A 17,751-nucleotide genomic window follows, 5' to 3' on the forward strand; every position below is an offset into this window, starting at 1 on the left:
TTGCTCTAAATCCATGTAGGTTCTTGAGTTTCAATTGTGTTTGATCTTCATCTCAATCCAGTTATAGTCACTGAGCTGTACGGCACAGAAACAGGCCCTTTGGCCCACTTTGTCCATGTTGACCAAGTTGCCATTCTCATCTGCATTTATTTAGCACATAGCCCTTAAACTGTTCCTATCCATATAGCTGTTCAAATCTCTTTTAAAAGTAAGTTTTGCTACCACTTCCACTGCTTACTCTGGCACCTCGCAGGAATACCCTCTGAGTGAAGTTGCCCCTGAGGTGCCTCTTAAATATTCAGTTTTACAATTATCTACCCTGGGGAAAAAGATTGAGTGTTCATTTATCCATGCTCATAATCTTGTATGGCCCAAAGTCACTCCCCAGCCTCCCACACAAATAAAAAGTCCCAGCCTATCCAACCTCTCCCTATAATTCAAGGTCAGGTAACATCCTGGTAAATCTGCACCCTTTCCAACAATGACACGCTTCCGGTACACAAAAATGCTGGAGAAACTCAGCGGGTGCAACAGCATCTATGGAGCGAAGGAAATAGGTAACGTTTCGGGCCGAAACCCTTCTTCAGACCATAGCTTGATGACTAGGATGTCTTGCACAATTTCAAGTGAGGTCTCACCAATGACTTGTACAGCTGCATCATGATGTCCCAACTCTTGTACTCAATGCCCTTCTTAATTAAGGCAATTGTGCCAAACTCTGCCTTCACCCTGTCTACCAGACTGGCCACTTTCATGGAAACGTACACCTGTACACTCAGAGCTCTGTTCTGCAACACTCTCCAGTCTACCATATACCAGTGTTACGTTCTGCCCTGGTTTGACAAAGTGCAACACCTCACGCTTGTCAGAATTACATTGCATTTGCCATCCCTTGGCCCATCTTCCAACTGATCTAGATCCTATTGTAACATGGACTTCGTAGAATATTTTCCCAACAAAAAAATTCTACCTTTCTCTTGAATTTTTTAAAGTGGAGACTTCCTGCTGTTCTCTACATTTATCATCAAGCAATAGAAACTACAGCACAGGAGGTCATTTGCCTCATCATATCTGTACTGATGGAAGAGCTATAGGCCTACAGATCACTGCCTTTCATGGGCACTTACAAGTGCCGTCCAAATGTGTTGAGGGGCCCTGTCTCCCACCATTACAGGCAGTCAGTCCAGATCACTAGAGTGAAAATATTCCTCCTTGTTTCCCCTCGACCACTATAGGATCATACAGCATGAAACAGATCCTTAGGCCCAATGCCCATGGCGACCAATACAGCATGTCCCCATCTAGGTTAGTCTCATTTAGTCCATATCCCTCTAAATCTTTTCTGTCCACTTGTCTTAAATTGTGTTATAGTACCTGCCACAACTACCTTCTCTGGGCGCTCGTGCAAAACCAAACAACCTTTATGTGGAAAGGTTGCCCCTCGGGTTCCTATTAAATCTTTGCCCTCTCACCTTAAACCTCTGATTTTCGATTTGCCTGCCCTGGGTAACAGACTGAAATGACACTGAACCTCTGTTAGGCGAAATGTGACCTTTTAGGTTATGATCCCCCTGGTCATTTTGTATCCCTCAATTAATTCTTCTCTCTGATTCTCTGCCAAAGGAAACGTCTCCAGTATCCTCATGGCTACAATGTTACTTCTCCTTGTCACGCTGCTGATTTCATCGCAGTGACCAAACATTCAGCCTAATCTGTATGTTTCCAGCATAACTTCCCTGGTCTTTTGTTCTCTATCTCAGGTAATGAAGGAAATCCTCCGCATGCACTTTGACCATCCTATTGGCCTAAAATAACAAAGTGCTACAGGAGGTGGACAAAAATGCTGGAGAAACTCAGCGGGTCAGACGGCATTGTGGAGGGGAAAGTACAGACAATGTTTCAGGTCGCGACCCTTCTCCGGACTGATGGGAGTAGAGGAGAGAGAGATGTTGTTGGTTTATATTGTCACATGTTCCGTGATACAGATAGAAACGTGTGCTGAACGGGTAAATCATTCATCAGCTGGGTCGAAAAGAGGACGGAAACAGAATGGAGTGTCACAGCTGCAGAGAAAGTGCAGATTGAAAAATAGCTCAAAGACCACAACGAGGCCAACTCAACTCTTCAATCCTTTTGTCTCACAACTTATTTTTATCCTTGGCCCTTGTTCAACCTTTGCCTCTCCCATGTATCCACCTATTACTTGCCAGGCTTTGTCCTGCCCCTCCTCTCTTCCAGCTTTCTTCTTCCCCTACAATCAATCTGAAGAAGGATCCTGACCTGATACATCACATATCCATGTTTACTTTTAGTTAAGTTTGGATGTACAGCGCGGAAACGGGTCCTTCGGCCCACCGAGTCCTGCACACCAACACTATCACACACTAAGGGCAAAATCACAAGCCAATTAACCTACAAACATGTACGTCTTTGGAGTGTGGGAGGAAACTGAAGATCTCGGAAGAAACCCCCGCAGGTCATGGGGAGAAATGAAAACTCCGTACAGGATCGAACCCGGGTCTCTGGCGCTGTGAGGCAGCAACTCCACTGCGCCAGAGACCCGGGTTCGATCCTGTATGCCACTATGCCGCCCCAGAGATGCTATCTGACCCGCTGAGTTACTCCACTCCAGCACTTTGTATTTAGTTCTTTGTTCTGCTTGTGTGAGCTTCCTGTATGTAACTTGGCTGCCAACCTTCCTGAATTACAAAGTGGCTGCATTGGTAACAACCGTGGGATAGATAATCTGTGGTTATGAAGATTATTTGTAAATCCAAACGTCTGCCCTTTTCTGAACTCTAATTTCCTTTCTTGCTTTTAATTTTAAGATCGTATGCCCTTAATCTAGATTCCCATGCCAACCAAAGAACCAACAACCCAGGTGAAGGTACTTTAGATGACTTTTCTCTGCTTTCAGAGCCAGTAACATTGACCTTTTGACGGTGTGAGATCTTGTGCTGACAGTGAGATGTTGATATTGGTGTAATGCAGCTACACCAGCCCGACTGCAGTGTGTGCAACTCAGAGTCATAAACCAAATGATGAACAAGCTAAAGCAACACTTACGGTACTGGCCAATTGAAAATAAAACCGCTCTTGTTGAGCTGAGTCCGATGGGGATATCCCTCAAACATTTCATGTGTTCATTTGTCATATGGACCAACAACAGAACAATGAAACTCTTACTTGTAGCAGCTTAACAGACCTGTAAATATAGTATTCAACAGATAACATAGTAAAAAAAAAAGTTCAATATCAAAAACACACAATATTAATGTAAACAAAGCCTTAAGTCCCTCAAGACGGCCCATGGTCTGAAGAAGGGTCATGACGTGAAACGCCACCCATCTTTTTATCCAAAGATGCAGCCTGACCTGTTGAGTTACTCCAGCACTTTGCGTCTATTGTATAAACCAGCACCTGCAGTTTGTTGTTTAGTTGGTGTTTGTCGTGTTCAGGAATGAGAGGGTGATGTGGGTCTCTGATGATGTTGGCTGCTTTTTTGTGACAGTGCCTCCTGTAGATCCTTTCGATGGTGGGGAGGTCAGTACCAGTGATGGACCGGGCAGTGTCCACCACTTTTTGTAATCTCCCTCGTTCCTGCACATTTGAGTTGGCGAAGCAGGCCGTGATGCAACCAGTGAGTGTGCTCTCTGCCTGTAGAAGTTTAAGAGAGTCGACATACAGAATCTGGAGGGAAGGGATATCTAACCAGGAGGCCGTCAGAGTGGGGAAGGTGCTGTGTGTGGAGATGCCAACACTACTGGGTCTGGCATTAACTATGTGGAAACACGGAGAATGTAGTCGCTTTTGTTTTGTATTTATAATTTTTATAACAAATAAATAAAGCTTATTTATGAAGTAAAACAAAACTTTTTAGGGCCAGAACATAGTTAGTAATATTAAACTTTGCCAAAAATTGTAATATATTAAAGAGTGAAAATATAGATGATGGGGGAACAGTGGCGGATGCCACTGAACAACAGAGCGAATGACGGGGAATTTCAGAGCAGTTGTTTGTTCGAGAAGCGTTTCCGGGAACAGAGGGGTCCGGGCAGGGGGGGGGGGGGGAGGGAGATAGAGAGCAGGGAGAAGGGGGGGGGGGGGGGGGGGGGGGGGGGAGCGAAGGCCGGGCGGAGCCGCGGCGTTACCGCCCCGCCCTGTGGGCCAATCCCTGGCAGCTGAGTCGAGACGAGACGAGTCGGCCGGGCCGGGCCGAGCGGCGATGCTGCTGCGGGGACTAAGCCGCCTCCTGAGGGATCGACGCGCCGCCGGCCCCGGGCCGCGCTGGGCCTCCGGTAGGTGTCGGCTCCGGGGGCACCCGGGGGGAGGGAGCGGGGCCCGAGCCGGCGACCCACCGGTAGCTGCCGTTTGTGGAAACCTTCATAACAATTCACAGAGAAACAGAAGCCGCGGGAAGCGGAGGGGCCTCTCCGGGGTGTGAGGGCGGATAGGGGGAGAGGAGGGAAGGCGATTGCTCAGTCCCGGGGTGAGGAGGAGGTGGGGTGGCGGGTAAAGGGTGAGTAGGAGGAGAGAGGGGTGGGAGTAGACGGGAGTTAGGGAGGGAGGAAGAGAATGTGTGGGATGGTGAGGGGGGCAGAGAGAGGGGAAACGGGGGGATGTGGAGAACAAGTGGCAGAGTGCAGAAAGTGAGGTAAGGGGGGGGGGGGGGGGAGAGACCCTGTCGTGCACCCTCCCCACGCCATGTGTTGATCCCCTTTCCTAAGCCTGAGGGTGGAACACACGTGTATAGTTACATGGGCGATGCAGCACAAGAACAGGCCCTTCGGCCCACTGTGTCTGTGCCATGAGAATGCCAAGCTAAACTAATGTCCTCTGCCTGTACCTGATCCACATCCCTGGACCCTTTCCCACCCAACCCTCTCCAATCACCACTTAACACCCAAATACAGCCTGTTTAAGAAGGAACTGCAGATGCTGGAAAATTGAAGGTACACAAAAATGCTGGAGAAACTCAGCGGGTGCAGCAGCATCTCTTCAGTCTGAAGAAGGGTTTCGGCCCGAAACATTGCCTATCTCCTTCGCTCCGTAGATGCTGCTGTACCCGCTGAGTTTCTCCAGCATTTTTGTGTACCCAAATACAGCCTGACTTCAAACGACTGCGGCCTCATCCGCCACCCACTACCTCCATGCTGCTCAACATCAACCTGCCCACTTCTCCATCACCAACAATAGAACTGACCCTGCCTGCGTCAAAGTCTCCACTATTGTTCCTGTACCCAAAAAGGCAAGGATTACTGGTCTTAATGGCTACAGGCCTGTCACACTGACCTCTAGTCATGAAGACCCTTGAAAGGCTTGTGCTGGCTAAGCTGAAAAATATCACAAAACCCCTTGCTGGACACTGGCAGTTTGCATATCGGGCCAGTAGATCTGTCAACCTGGGCGTGCACTTCATCCTCCAGTACATAGACCGCCAGGGGACCTATGCGAGGATTTTGTTTGTTGATTTTAGCTCTGCATTCACCACCATTGTGCCAGAGCTACTACACTCCAAACTTTCCAAATTGACTGTGCCTGAACCCCTCTGTCGGTGGATCACCAGCTTCCTGATAGACAGGAAGCAGCATGTGAGGTGGGGAAAGCACATCTTGGACCTGCAGACCCTCAGCATAGGAGCACTGCAAGGTTGCATACTCTCCCCTCTCCTCTACTCTCTCTACACCAATGACCACCTCCACTGACTCCTCTGTCAAGCTTCTCAAGGCTGCAGCGAATCGTCCGATCAGATGAGGTTGTTGGCTGCAATCTTCCCTCCATTGACGAACTGTACACTGCAAGGGCCAGGAAGCGAGGGGGTAAGATTATCTCTGACCCCTCTCACCCTGGTCACAAACTCTTTGAGTCACTTCCCTCTGGAAGGTGACTCTGGACTGTCAAAGCTGTCACAGCCAGACATAAAAACTGCTTTTTTCCATGAGTAGTAGCTGCTCAATAACCAAAAATCAGTAGCCTCCTTTTGCTCTGGTATTTTATTTAATTCACAGGTTTAGTCAATAATGTTTTATTATTAATGTTTTATGTGTCATTAATAACTGTCACTGTGTCATGTTGTCACCTGCAGACGGAGCACCAAGGCAAATTCCTTGTATGTGAATACTTGGCCAATAAACTTATGCATTCATTCATTCATTCCATTCATTCATTCCATGAACTTCTAAGTGCCTATGTAAAAGCCTCTTGAACACCACTATTGTATCTGCTGCCAGGAAGGTTGTTTTTCGAACTGGAGACCCAGCACTAGTGCTGCGCCCATTGTTGTTTGTGGTTTATATCAATGATTTGGATTAAAATGCACAAGGCAAGATTAGTACGTATTCAGATGATGATAAAATAGGTGGCATCATAGATAGTGAAGATTATTAAGAATTATAGTGAGAATTTAATCAGCTGGGAATGTGGAAGGCACATGGAGTTTAATGCAGATAAGTGCAAGGTGTTTTACTTTGAGAAGTGAAACCAGGGCTGGACCTTCACAGTGAACAGTAGGGCTCTGGTCAGTGTTGTAGAGCAGATCTGGGTGTACAGGTACATCATTCCCTGAAAGTCGGTCACAGGTAGACGGGGTGTGAACAGGCTTTTATCATGCTGTCCTTCATCAGTCAGGGGATTGAGTATAGAGATTGGGACATTATGTTCTAGTTGTATAAGATATCGTAAGGCCAGACTTGTGTTCAGCTTTGGTCACCCTTCCATCAGAAATATGTTGTTAATTTGGAAAGAGTGCAGAGAAGATTTATGAGGATGTTGGCTGAAGTTGAGGGCCTGAGGTATGGGAGAGGTTGAGCAGGCTAGGACTTTATTCCTTGGAGCACGGGAGGCTGAAGAGTGATTTTATAGAGGTGTGTAAAATCACGAGGGGAATAGAAAGGGTGAATGCACAGAGTAGTGGAATCCAGAACCAAAGGACACAAATGTACCCTGCGGGGCCACAGTTTCACTGCGAGGGTGGTGGGTATATGTAATGAGCTGCAGAGGGGGTTGTTGAGGATGGTATTATAAAAGCATTAAAAAGACATTTGGACAGACACAAGGATAGGAAAGGTTTCGAGGAATATGGGCCAAACGCAGGCAGGTGGGACTTGTTTAGATGGGACTTGTTGGTCGGCATGGATGAGTTGGGCCAAAGGGCCTGTATCCGTGCTGTATTGCTGATTGCAGGGAGAGGGAGCTCCGTGCTTGCTGTGTGGAATTGATGAAGTTACTGAGTCTCCTGACTGTGGTCGGTGACAGGAATTCCAGGCCGGGTTCACATCCCGCCACACACTAAACCAACACAGCTGAAAGCATTTAATCGAGTCAAAAATCCAAATGAAATAAAAATAAATGGAATTAAATTTGTTTTGGTAATTTCAGTGATATAACTGCTTGCCTCGCTGTGCTGTGGATTATAAGATTGATTAGAGAGCCCTTGTGATATCAGTTATAGAAACACAATCAGGCCCTTCAGCTCATCACCTCCCTGCCCACCCTTTTGCCCTTCCACACTAATCTGAAAGTATATAATATTTTGAGAGGCATAGATAGGGCTTTATTTTCTGTAGAAATGTCAAAGACTAGAAAGTACGACTGGAAGGTGAGAGGGGCGAAGTTTAAAGATGTGCAGAGCAAGTTTATTTAAGACAGAAGATGAAAGGTGCCTGGAACGTGCTGCTGTGGGTGGTGTTGGAGGCGGATACGAGAGTGGCGTTTAAGAGGCTTTTAGATGGGCGCATGGATATGGTTCATTTGGAGGCAGAGGAGATAGGTTTCTTAGCATCTTATTCGGCATGGGCCAAAGAGCCTGCTCCAGTTGTTTAGGTTTAATATTGTCACATGTTAGGGACATGGGACATGTTAGGTACAGGGAAGAATTTGTATTGCATGCCATCCAAACAGATCAGATAATGCTCTAAATAAATGCAATCAAGTCAGACTCAATAGGTACAATAGGTAGAGTGAAAGGGAAGATAATGTTCTCAGCATTGTGGCGCATCAGTTCCAGAGACAATGTCCGCAATGGGGTAGAGGTGAATCGGACACTACTCTGGCTTATGGAAGCACCATTCAGAAGCCTGATAACAGAGGGGAAGCTGCTGTTCCTGAGTCTGATGGTGCGCGCTTTCAGGATCTGTAGCTTCTGCCCGATGGGAACAGGAAGAAGGATTGCCCGGGATTGGGACAAGTCTTTGCTGTACTGTGCTGTCCTGTATTAACTCCCCCTCTCTGCCGGGACCAGGGATCGCTGCGATTCGTGAGCAGACACTGGTGGCAGTGAAACCGGACGGCGTCCAGAGGAGGCTCGTGGGAGAAATTATCCAGAGGTTTGAGCGACGAGGCTTCCAGCTGGTGGGGCTGAAACTAGTGCAGGTACGGAGTGAGATTGCAGCTTGACTGCTTGACAACGTAATCTGCACGTCTTTACGTCTGCTGTGGGTTGTAGTTAGTTTAGAGATACAGTATGGAAACAGGCCCTTCGGCCCATGCCCTCATCTTCACTTGTTTTCCAGGCCCCCACTCCCTCATCTTTTCTATGGATGTCCAGTCACTCTACACCTTTTTTTTTTTTATGATACTGCCTGTAAGGGAAATTCATTTGGTTGTCTCAAATTGAGACAATGACAATAAATTTGAATACAATACAATACAATACCTCCATCACCCACCACGAGGGTCTTAAAGCCCTCTGTTTCTTCCTCGACCGCAGAACCAACCAATTTCCATCTACTAATACTCTCTGCCTAGTAGAGCTGGTCCTTACACTCAACAACATTTCCTTTGACTCTTCCCATTTCCTCCAAATCCAAGGCGTAGCTATGGGCACGTGCATGGGCCCCAGCTATGCATGCCTCTTTGTAGGGTGCGTTGAACAATCGCTGTTCGAGGTGTACCTTAGTCCTATCCCCGAACTCTACCTCCGCTACATTGACGACTGCAATGGTGTTACCTCCTGCACCCATACAGAACTCACTGACTTCATCCATTTCACCACTAATTTCCATCCAGCACTCAAATTCACCTGGACCATTTCCAACATCTCCCTACCATTTCTAGATCTCACCATCTCCATCGGAGGCAACAGACTACTGACCGACATCTACTACAAACCCACTGACCCCCATAGCTATCTGGACTACACTTCTTCCCACCCTGCTTCCTGTAAGGACTCTATCCCCAACTTCCAATTCTTCCATCTACGCCGCATCTGCACCCAGGATGACGTGTTCCACATCAGATCATCGGAGATGTCCTCATTCTTTTGGGAACGGGGGTTCCCCTCATCTATTATAGACGAGGCTCTCACCAGGGTCTCCTCTATATCCCGTAGCTCCGCTCTCATACCCCATTCCCCTACTCGTAACAAGGACAGTCCCCCTTGTCCTCACCTTCCACCCCATCAGCCGTCGCATACAACATAATCCAGCGACATTTTCGCAACCTCCAACGGGATCCCACCACTGGCCACATCTTCCCATTTCCTCCCCTTTCTGCTTTCCGCAGAGACTGTTCCCTCCGTAACTCCTTGGTCAATTCATCCCTTCCCACCCAAACCACCCCCTCCCCGGGTACTTTCCCTTGCAACCGCAGAAAATGCTACACTTGTCGCTTTACCTCCCCTCTCAACTCCATCCAATGACCCAATCAGTCTTTCCAGGTGAGGCAGAGGATTCACCTGCACCTCCTCCAACCTCATCTACTGCATCCGCTGTTCCAGGTGCCAACTTCTCTACATCGGCGAGACTAAGCGCAGGTTTGGCGATCGCTTCGCCCAACACCTCCGCTCAGTTCGTATTAACCAACCTGATCTCCCGGTTGCTCAGCACTTCAACTCCCCCTCCCATTCCTAATCTGAGTGAGGCTCAGTGCAAATTGGAGGAACAGCACCTCATATTTCGCTTAGGTAGTTTACACCCCAGCGGTCTGAACATTGACCTCTAATTTTAGATAGCCCTTGCTTTCTCCCTCCTTCCCCTCCCCCTTCACAGTTCTCCCACAAAGCCTACTGTCTTCGCCTCTTCCTTTCTTCCCCCCCCCCCCCCCCCCCCCCCCCCATCAGTCTGAAGAAGGGTCTTGACCCGAAACGTCGCCTATACCTTCTCTCCATAGATGCTGCCTCACCCGCTGAGTTACTCCAGCATTTTTTGTCTACCTTTGGCCTATGCCGATCATCGATCACCTATTCACACTTGTTCATGTTATCCCTCTTTCTCATCCACTCCCTACACACTAGGGGCAGTTTACAGAGGCCAATTAACCTACAAACTCCCCACGTCTTTCTGGGATGCTGGAGGAAACCGGAGCACCTGGAGTAAACCCACACGGTCACAGGGAGAACATACAGACTCCACACAGGCAGCTCCCAAGGTCAGGATCGAACCTGGGTCTCTGGTGATGTGAGGCAACAGCTCTAGCCTCTACCCACCTTGTTGCCCTGGTTACAGTGAAATGTATTTCAATGTTGACTAATCAGATTCAGATTCAGATTGAATTTTAACAAATCATTGTCAGTGTACAGTACAGAGACAACAAAATGCATTACCTTTAAGCTCATTAATGAAAAACCACAAATAATTGCAATGCTGGAAAGCTCAGAGAAAACCAGAATGTTGCAAACATCCAGCAAGTCACCTTATAGAAGTTTAGAAAATGGATGCACGGGGTGGTGGTGGAGGCAGTTATGATGGTGGATTTTAACCGACTTTTGGATAGTCACATGGATACGCAGAAAATCCCAGAGCGGATTAACGAGGATATTTATTTCTTGGAGTATGGGAGGCTGGGGGTGATTTATGGAGGTGTATAAGATCATGAGAGGTATAGATAGAGTGAATGCACAGCCTTTAACCCAGAGTAGGGGAAATGGATTTAAGGTGAGCTGGAAAAAAATTAATAGATACTGGTTGGTGATGATCAGCCATGATCACATTGCTGGCTTGAAGGGCCGTATGGCCTACTCCTGCACCTATTGTCTATTGATTCTGAGGGGCAACCTTTTCACACAGTGGGTGAAATGAACTCCCTGAGAAGGTTCTATAACAGCATTTAAAAGTCATTGGACAGGTTCGTGGATGGAAAGGTTTAGAGGAGTATAGAGCAAACGCTAGCATGTGGGACTATCGTAGATGGGGCGTCTTGGTCGATGTAGGCAAGTTGGGCCAAAGGGCCTGGTTCCACGCTGTATGACTCTATCATAGTGTTTCCGTGGCTGTAGTCTGCCTGTACCACCACTCACAGTGACTGCAGCAATTGGCAGGGTTGGAGGTGTGTGGGAGGGAGGGCTGCATACACCCTCGCCTGCGGAGTGTCATTCTGTAGCCGCGGCCCTCTCCATCCCTACTCAACACCTGACCGGCAGACCGTCCACTGGAGCCGTGTGTCTTCCCCTAAACCCTGAGACAGGGACAGGCAGCTCTGTCCAACTCAATGAGGAACTCCATGGTACAGACAATCACGTTATAAAACCATTGTATTTTTCCTGTGGGATGTTCAGGAATAGAGATCTTTACATTAACTAAGTTTATTATTTTTGAAAGCTAAAATGACTCGGGGCTGCATGTTACATTGTTTAATCGTCTCATTACACGAAGCGGCACGGTGGCGCAGTTGCAGCCTTTCGGGTTTGATCCTGAATACGGGTGCTGTCTGTGCAGAGTTTGTACGTTCTCCACGTGACCGCATGAGCTTTCTCTGCCTGCTCCAGTTTCCTTCCACAGTCCAAAGATGTACAGATTTGTATGTTAATTGGCGTTGGTAAATTGTAGATTGTCCCTAATGTGTAGGATAGTGCTAGTGTACGGGGTGATCGCTGGGCGGCATGGACTCAGTTTGCCTAGGGGCCTGTTTCCACAATGTATCTCTAAAGTCTAAACTTCTAAAGCATGTCTATGGAAGCTTTCACGTCGGATCCTGCATTGAAACAGACCGGCTGTTGTTGATAGACGATGGTGTCTGGTTACTGCGGGGAGGTTTCTCCGATATTGTTGAAATCTATGACAGCTTTTTTTCCTGCTTGTCGACTTCCAACTAAACTTTTAAGTGGTTCTCTAGTTTCAGATTGAAATCCCGTTATAACCATTTTGGCCAGCGGAATGCACCACCCTAATTCATTGATCACTCTCTACCTGACTAGTGTTACAGACACCCGTTACCTGAGTGGAAGTAACTGTATTGCCCCTTCTGATTGAAATATGCAAGGGCTAGTGTCAATGTCCCCAAGTGAGATATTGGGATCATTGCACAGACATATATCAGGGATCAGAAGCCGGGGAAACACTTAGAACGGTGAGTGGAGAGTGCTAGTTTAGATCAGTTTATTATTGTCACATGCATTGAGGGACAGTGAAAAGCTTTGTGTTGTGTGTTATCCAATCATTGAAAAGATTAGACATGATTAAAATCATGCGGTGTATTGATACAGGATGAAAGGAATAACGTTCAGCGCAAGATAAAGTCTGATTAAAGAAGGGACACAAAAAGCTGGAGTAACTCAATGGGTCAGGCAGCATCTCTGAAGAAATAGGTGACTTTTCGGGTCGAGACTGAAGAAGGGTCTCAACCCGAAACATCACCTATTCGTATTTTCCAGAGATGCTGCCGGACCCGCTGAGTTACTCAGCTTTTTGTGTCTGCTTTTAGTTTAAACCGCAGTTCCTCCCTGCACAATGCCTGATTAACGATAGTTTGATGTTCTCCAATGAGGTAGATGGGAGGTCGGGACCACTGTCTAGCTGGTGAGAGGACGGTTCAGTTGCCTGATGTAATGTCATTAACAGATACAACATACCACAACGGATGTGAAGGGAAGGGGATATAAGTGGTCGGTGCGTAGCGAATGAGAGGGTATCTGTTTGTGCCCACCTGTAGCTACAGAGACTTGTCACATTGATCCAGGACGGGTGCAGAATTGTCCAGCTCCACACTTTGAGTCCGCAGTTCACAAACACTCCGCAGTCACCTCTTGCTGCCCTCACACACCAATCGGGCTCTTGAACATGACAAGCACCTACTCAACTAGGAATTGCCTTGGATGCACCAGGCTTTGCCTCTTTTTGCACTAATATTGTGTTTTTGTAATTTAAAAAACTTTTTATTTATGTTATCCAAGTACTGTGTTTACACATCGGTTATGCTGCTGCAAGTAAGAATGTAATTGCTTTGTTTTAGGTTCATATGACAAGTAAACATTGACTCTTGCCTGGTACCAACCCCTCTCCCCTTTCCATCACCTGAAGCTGAGCTGGACGGGGGGGGGGGGGGGGGGGGGAATTGGATGGTGTGGGGAGTGGACGGTGCATAGGGTGGGGGCGGAGTGTGGGAGAGTGTAGGGAATGGAGGGGGAGGAGAGTAGGGGATAGTGAAGCGTGGGGAGGGGGAGTCGGGCAGAACGGAGTGTGTAGTTGTAGGGGATGGGGGAGTGTGGGGGAGGGGCAGTGTAGGTGGGTGGGGAGTGTAGGGAGATGGGAGTGCGTGGGGGGGGTGTAAGGGATGGGGGAGTGTGGGGGAGGGGCAGTGTGGGGGTGTAAGGGATGGGGGAGGGGATGTATAGGGGAGTGTGGGCTGACTGTGCTGCGCTGTGTTGCAGGCTCCCCATGATGTGCTCTCCGCTCACTACCATGACCTGGAGGAGAAGCCCTTCTACCCGGCGCTGATTGAGTACATGAGCTCAGGACCGATCGTCGCTATGGTGAGTGACGGGGGGGGGGGGAGGGGGATTTGGGCAGGAACCTCAACCCTTGAGTGAACTCCACACCTCACCCGGGGGATTACTCTTGACGGGATGCCAGTGAACGTCTGGAGCACCGGCTGCTAGCTTCACCACCGATGGGAGTGGAGTGGAGATGAGGAGGAATGGCTAGCCAGAGGGTGATGAATCTGTGGAATTCATTGCCACAGGCGGGCCGCTGTGGAGGCCAAGTCTTTGGGTATTTTTAATGCGGAGATTGACAGATTATTGACTAGGAAGAGAGAAGGTGGAATGGACCGGAGAGCCGACAGATAGTGAGAGCCCCTTTGTTTTGCACACTGTCCCTTGGCACCTCGTACTCTTGACCTGCGCCCAGGGTGTCACAGTGGCGCTGTGAGAGCCGCTGCCTTACGGTGGCAGAGACCTGAGTTTGATCCTGACAACTGGTTTTGTCTGTACAGAATTTGTACATTCTCCCTGTGACTGCGTGGGTTTTCTCCAGGTGCACATTTCAGACTTGCAGGTTTGCAGGTTACTTGGCTTCTGTAAATTATTGTGTAGGACAGAACTAGTGTACGGATTATTGATGTTCAGCATGGACCCGGTGGGCCAAAGGGCCTATTTCCAGGCTGTATCTCCAACAACTAAAACTTACAGAGGGAAGAACAGATCAGCCATGACCGGGCTGAATGGCCTCATTCTGTTTCTTTGTCTCATGGCCTCCTCGCCACGGTGACGGTGACCGTTCTCGTGGCCTGTAGCCATTGCTCAACTGCTGCCATCTCTCCTTCTGCAGGTCTGGGAAGGACACGACGTGGTGAGGGTGTCTCGTGTGATGGTGGGCTCCACCAGCCCTGCCCACGCCCTGCCCGGGACCCTCCGCGGAGACTTGTGTGTCCACATCAGCAGGTATGGGTGGGGGAGCTTACACCACTCACCAGGGGCTGGGACCCTCCGCAGGGTTCGTGTGTCCACATCAGCAGTCCCTGAGAGTGGGGCAACCCTCTCACCTCCGTGACCCACAGGGGACAGACCAAGTCATTGACCTGTACAGCTTACAAATAGGCCCTTCGGCCCAGCCAACCAAGTGTACATATCAGTGTGTCCCATCTGCCTGTATTCAGCAAATATCCCTCTGGCCTTTCTATACATCCATTCCTCCAATGCCTTTTGAGTCATAACTGTTTCCGCATCTACAGCTTCCTCTGGCAGCTCATTACAGATACGAACACCCTCTGTGAAAAGATTGGCCCTGAGGTCCCTCTTAAATCTCTCCCCTCTCACCTTAAGTCTGTGCCCTCTAGTTTTGGAATCCTCAATCCTCTACCCTGGGAAAAAGGCAGCAAGCATTCACTTGATCCATGCCCCTCGTGGTCTTTTACACTTCAATAAGGACAGCCCTCAGCCTCCTCCGCTCCAAAGAAAAAAATCCCAGCCTATCCAAGCTCTCTCTAAACTGATACACGCATGTTCAGGTAACATCCTGGTGAATCACTTCTGCACTTTTTCCAACTTAATGCTATCCTTCCCATAGCTGGGCGACCAGAACTGCACACAGTACTCCAAGTGTAGTCTGACCAATGACCAGCTGCATCACGAGGCTCAAAACTCTTCCCAATGAAAGCAAACATGCCTTCTTTAAAACCCTGCCCACCTGCCTCGACACTTTCAGGAGACCGTGCGCCTATACTCCCAGATCTCTGTTTTACAACACACTCTAACATTTACGTTCAAGTCCTGCCCTAGCTAGACAAACCAAAGTGCAACACCTCACACTTGTCAGAGTTAAATTCCATTTGTCAGTCCTTGGTCCACCTCCCAACTGATCGAGATCCTGTTGTGAACTTAGACATCCTTCCTCACTATCTGCTAGACCACCAAGTTTGGTGTGATCTGTAAACTTATGAACAATGTTAACTACACTATCATCCACATGTTGATAACAAGCATCAAGGAACAGCCCTCCACAACTACCCTTTGCCTCCATCTTTTCACGATTCTGAATCCAGCTAACTAGCTCACCTCGCATTCCATGGGATGTCAGTTTTGGTCTCCAAATCTGAGGAAGGACATTATTGCCATAGAGGGAGTGCAGAGAAGGTTCACCAGACTGATTCCTGGGATGTCAGGACTGTCTTATGAAGGAAGACTGGATAGACTTGGTTTATACTCTCTAGAATTTAGGAGATTGAGAGGGGATCTTATAGAAACTTACAAAATTCTTAAGGGGTTGGACAGGCTAGATGCAGGAAGATTGTTCCCGATGTTGGGGAAGTCCAGGATAAGGGGTTACAGCTTAAGGATAAGGGGGAAATCCTTTAAAACCGAGATGAGGAGAACTTTTTTCACACAGAGTGGTGAATCTCTGGAACTCTGCCACAGAGGGTAGTTAAGGCCAGTTCATTGGCTATATTTAAGAGGGAGTTAGATGTGGCCAAGGGGATCAGAGGGTATGGAGAGAAGGCAGGTACGGGATACTGAGTTGATGATCAGCCATGATCATATTGAATGGCGGTGCAGGCTCGAAGGGCCGAATGGCCTACTCCTGCACCTAATTTCTATGTTTCACCTTCCAGACCAGTTTACCACAGGGGACCTTGTCAAAGGCCTCGCTAAAGTCCATGTAGATCTGTCCACCACCAATCCCCTCAGTCACCTCTTCGACAAACTCTGATCAGTTTTGTGAGTCACGGTTTCCCACACACACCTGTGCTGACTGTCTGATCCAGGGTAGGCGGCGGGGGGGGGGGGGGTGAGAGAGTTTGGGGCTTTGTGTAAAGTGATCCTGCCTTCCTCACCGTGCCTCCTGTAACCCGCCCTTCCTCCTCTCAGGAACGCGGTCCATGCCAGCGACTCGGTTGAAGTTGCCAAGAAGGAGATCAGCCTGTGGTTCCACCATAGCGAGCTGGTTGAGTGGCAGTGTTGTGCCCACAGCAACCTCTACAAGGTATGAGCACCCAGGAAACGCCCACAACACAGCTACCTCCAACCGTGCGGCCACGAGATACTCCTCCTGCGGCCACACAATCCACTAACACCCTGTAAACAACGATCTGCAATAAAATGGTTCCACACCAGCTGAGGACATCGGTGTCCTGAGTGTGAGGATGTTTATCAATCGTGCATTGACTCCCTCAGCTTCCAATTCAATAAACACCACTGACGTAACTGAATGACGTGTGAAAGTGGTCGGGGTTCAGGGCCTGGGGAGTTGCTGGTGATAAACGGGGCCTGACGTGCGGTGGAACATGGTGCAGTGCAGCACAGGAACAGGTCCTTGGACCAAACACGTTGCCATGATAAACTAATCTCCTAATTTCCCTGCATGTGATCAATATCTGTCCATACCCACATCTAAAAATATTTTAAAACGCCACTATTGTTTCTGCCTCCACCACCATCCCCACCAGCACATTCCAGGTCCCCATCGCCCTGTGTGAAAAAACAACTTGTTCCGCACATCACCTTTAAATTTTACCCCTCTCACCTTAAAGCTATGCCCTCTAGTCTTCGATATTTCCACCTTGGGGAGGAAAAAAGTTGTGATTGTCTACCTCATCTACTTCACTCGTAATTATACACTTCTATCAGGTCTTTGCGAGCTGCAGTAACTGATCCGTGTATCATCCCTAAACACGCCACCCTTTCTCTGTCCAACCATAACTAGAAACCCTGTGGAAACAAGGAAGACTGAATTCTGAGTAACTTAACGGGTCAGACAGCAGCCCTGGAACACGTTTCTGAAGAAGGGTCCTGACCTGAAACAGCACCTATCCATGTTCTTCAGAGATGCTGCCTGACCTGACCTGCTGAGCTATCCCAGCACTTTGTCCTTTTTTAAAAACTAGAAACCCTGTGCCATTCTGCCTTTACCTAAAGATACCAAAGCCCCAGTCTCCTCTCCACACTCACCAATCCCTGGCAGCAGGCTGGTGTGACACTCCACTACTCCCCGGGTCTGTAGGTGGTGGGGGAGTTCACAGCGAGCCATAGTGCTGCATGGATCTGCACATTCACCAGGTCGCTGCCTGCCCCGTGGCTGAGACGGGTACCCGGGCTCCCGGGAG

General features: G+C 48.5%; 1 protein-coding gene across 1 annotated transcript; it reads left to right on the forward strand.

Annotated features, from left to right (window-relative positions):
• Positions 1-4,139: 4,139 nt before the first annotated feature.
• On the forward strand, positions 4,140-16,761 carry nme4 (NME/NM23 nucleoside diphosphate kinase 4). The gene is made up of 5 exons (XM_055651504.1): positions 4,140-4,298; positions 8,240-8,370; positions 13,583-13,684; positions 14,481-14,593; positions 16,517-16,761. Exons 1-5 carry the CDS (start codon positions 4,226-4,228, stop codon positions 16,635-16,637), a joined length of 540 nt encoding a protein of 179 aa, XP_055507479.1. The 5' UTR covers positions 4,140-4,225; the 3' UTR covers positions 16,638-16,761.
• The last annotated feature ends 990 nt before the right edge of the window (positions 16,762-17,751 follow it).

The sequence above is a fragment of the Leucoraja erinacea genome, chromosome 20, assembly GCF_028641065.1.
Source record: "Leucoraja erinacea ecotype New England chromosome 20, Leri_hhj_1, whole genome shotgun sequence".
Lineage (NCBI taxonomy): Eukaryota > Metazoa > Chordata > Chondrichthyes > Rajiformes > Rajidae > Leucoraja > Leucoraja erinaceus.

What these genes read in the sequence shown, in the direction of transcription:
- nme4 (XM_055651504.1), top strand. Translation starts at nt 4,226, where the DNA reads ATGCTGCTGCGGGGACTAAGCCGCCTCCTGAGGGATCGACGCGCCGCC. An exon ending in CAGGACCGATCGTCGCTATG is followed by an intron (nt 13,685 to 14,480) that starts GTGAGTGACGGG and finishes CTCCTTCTGCAG; the next exon opens with GTCTGGGAAGGACACGACGT. An exon ending in TTGTGTGTCCACATCAGCAG is followed by an intron (nt 14,594 to 16,516) that starts GTATGGGTGGGG and finishes TCCTCCTCTCAG; the next exon opens with GAACGCGGTCCATGCCAGCG.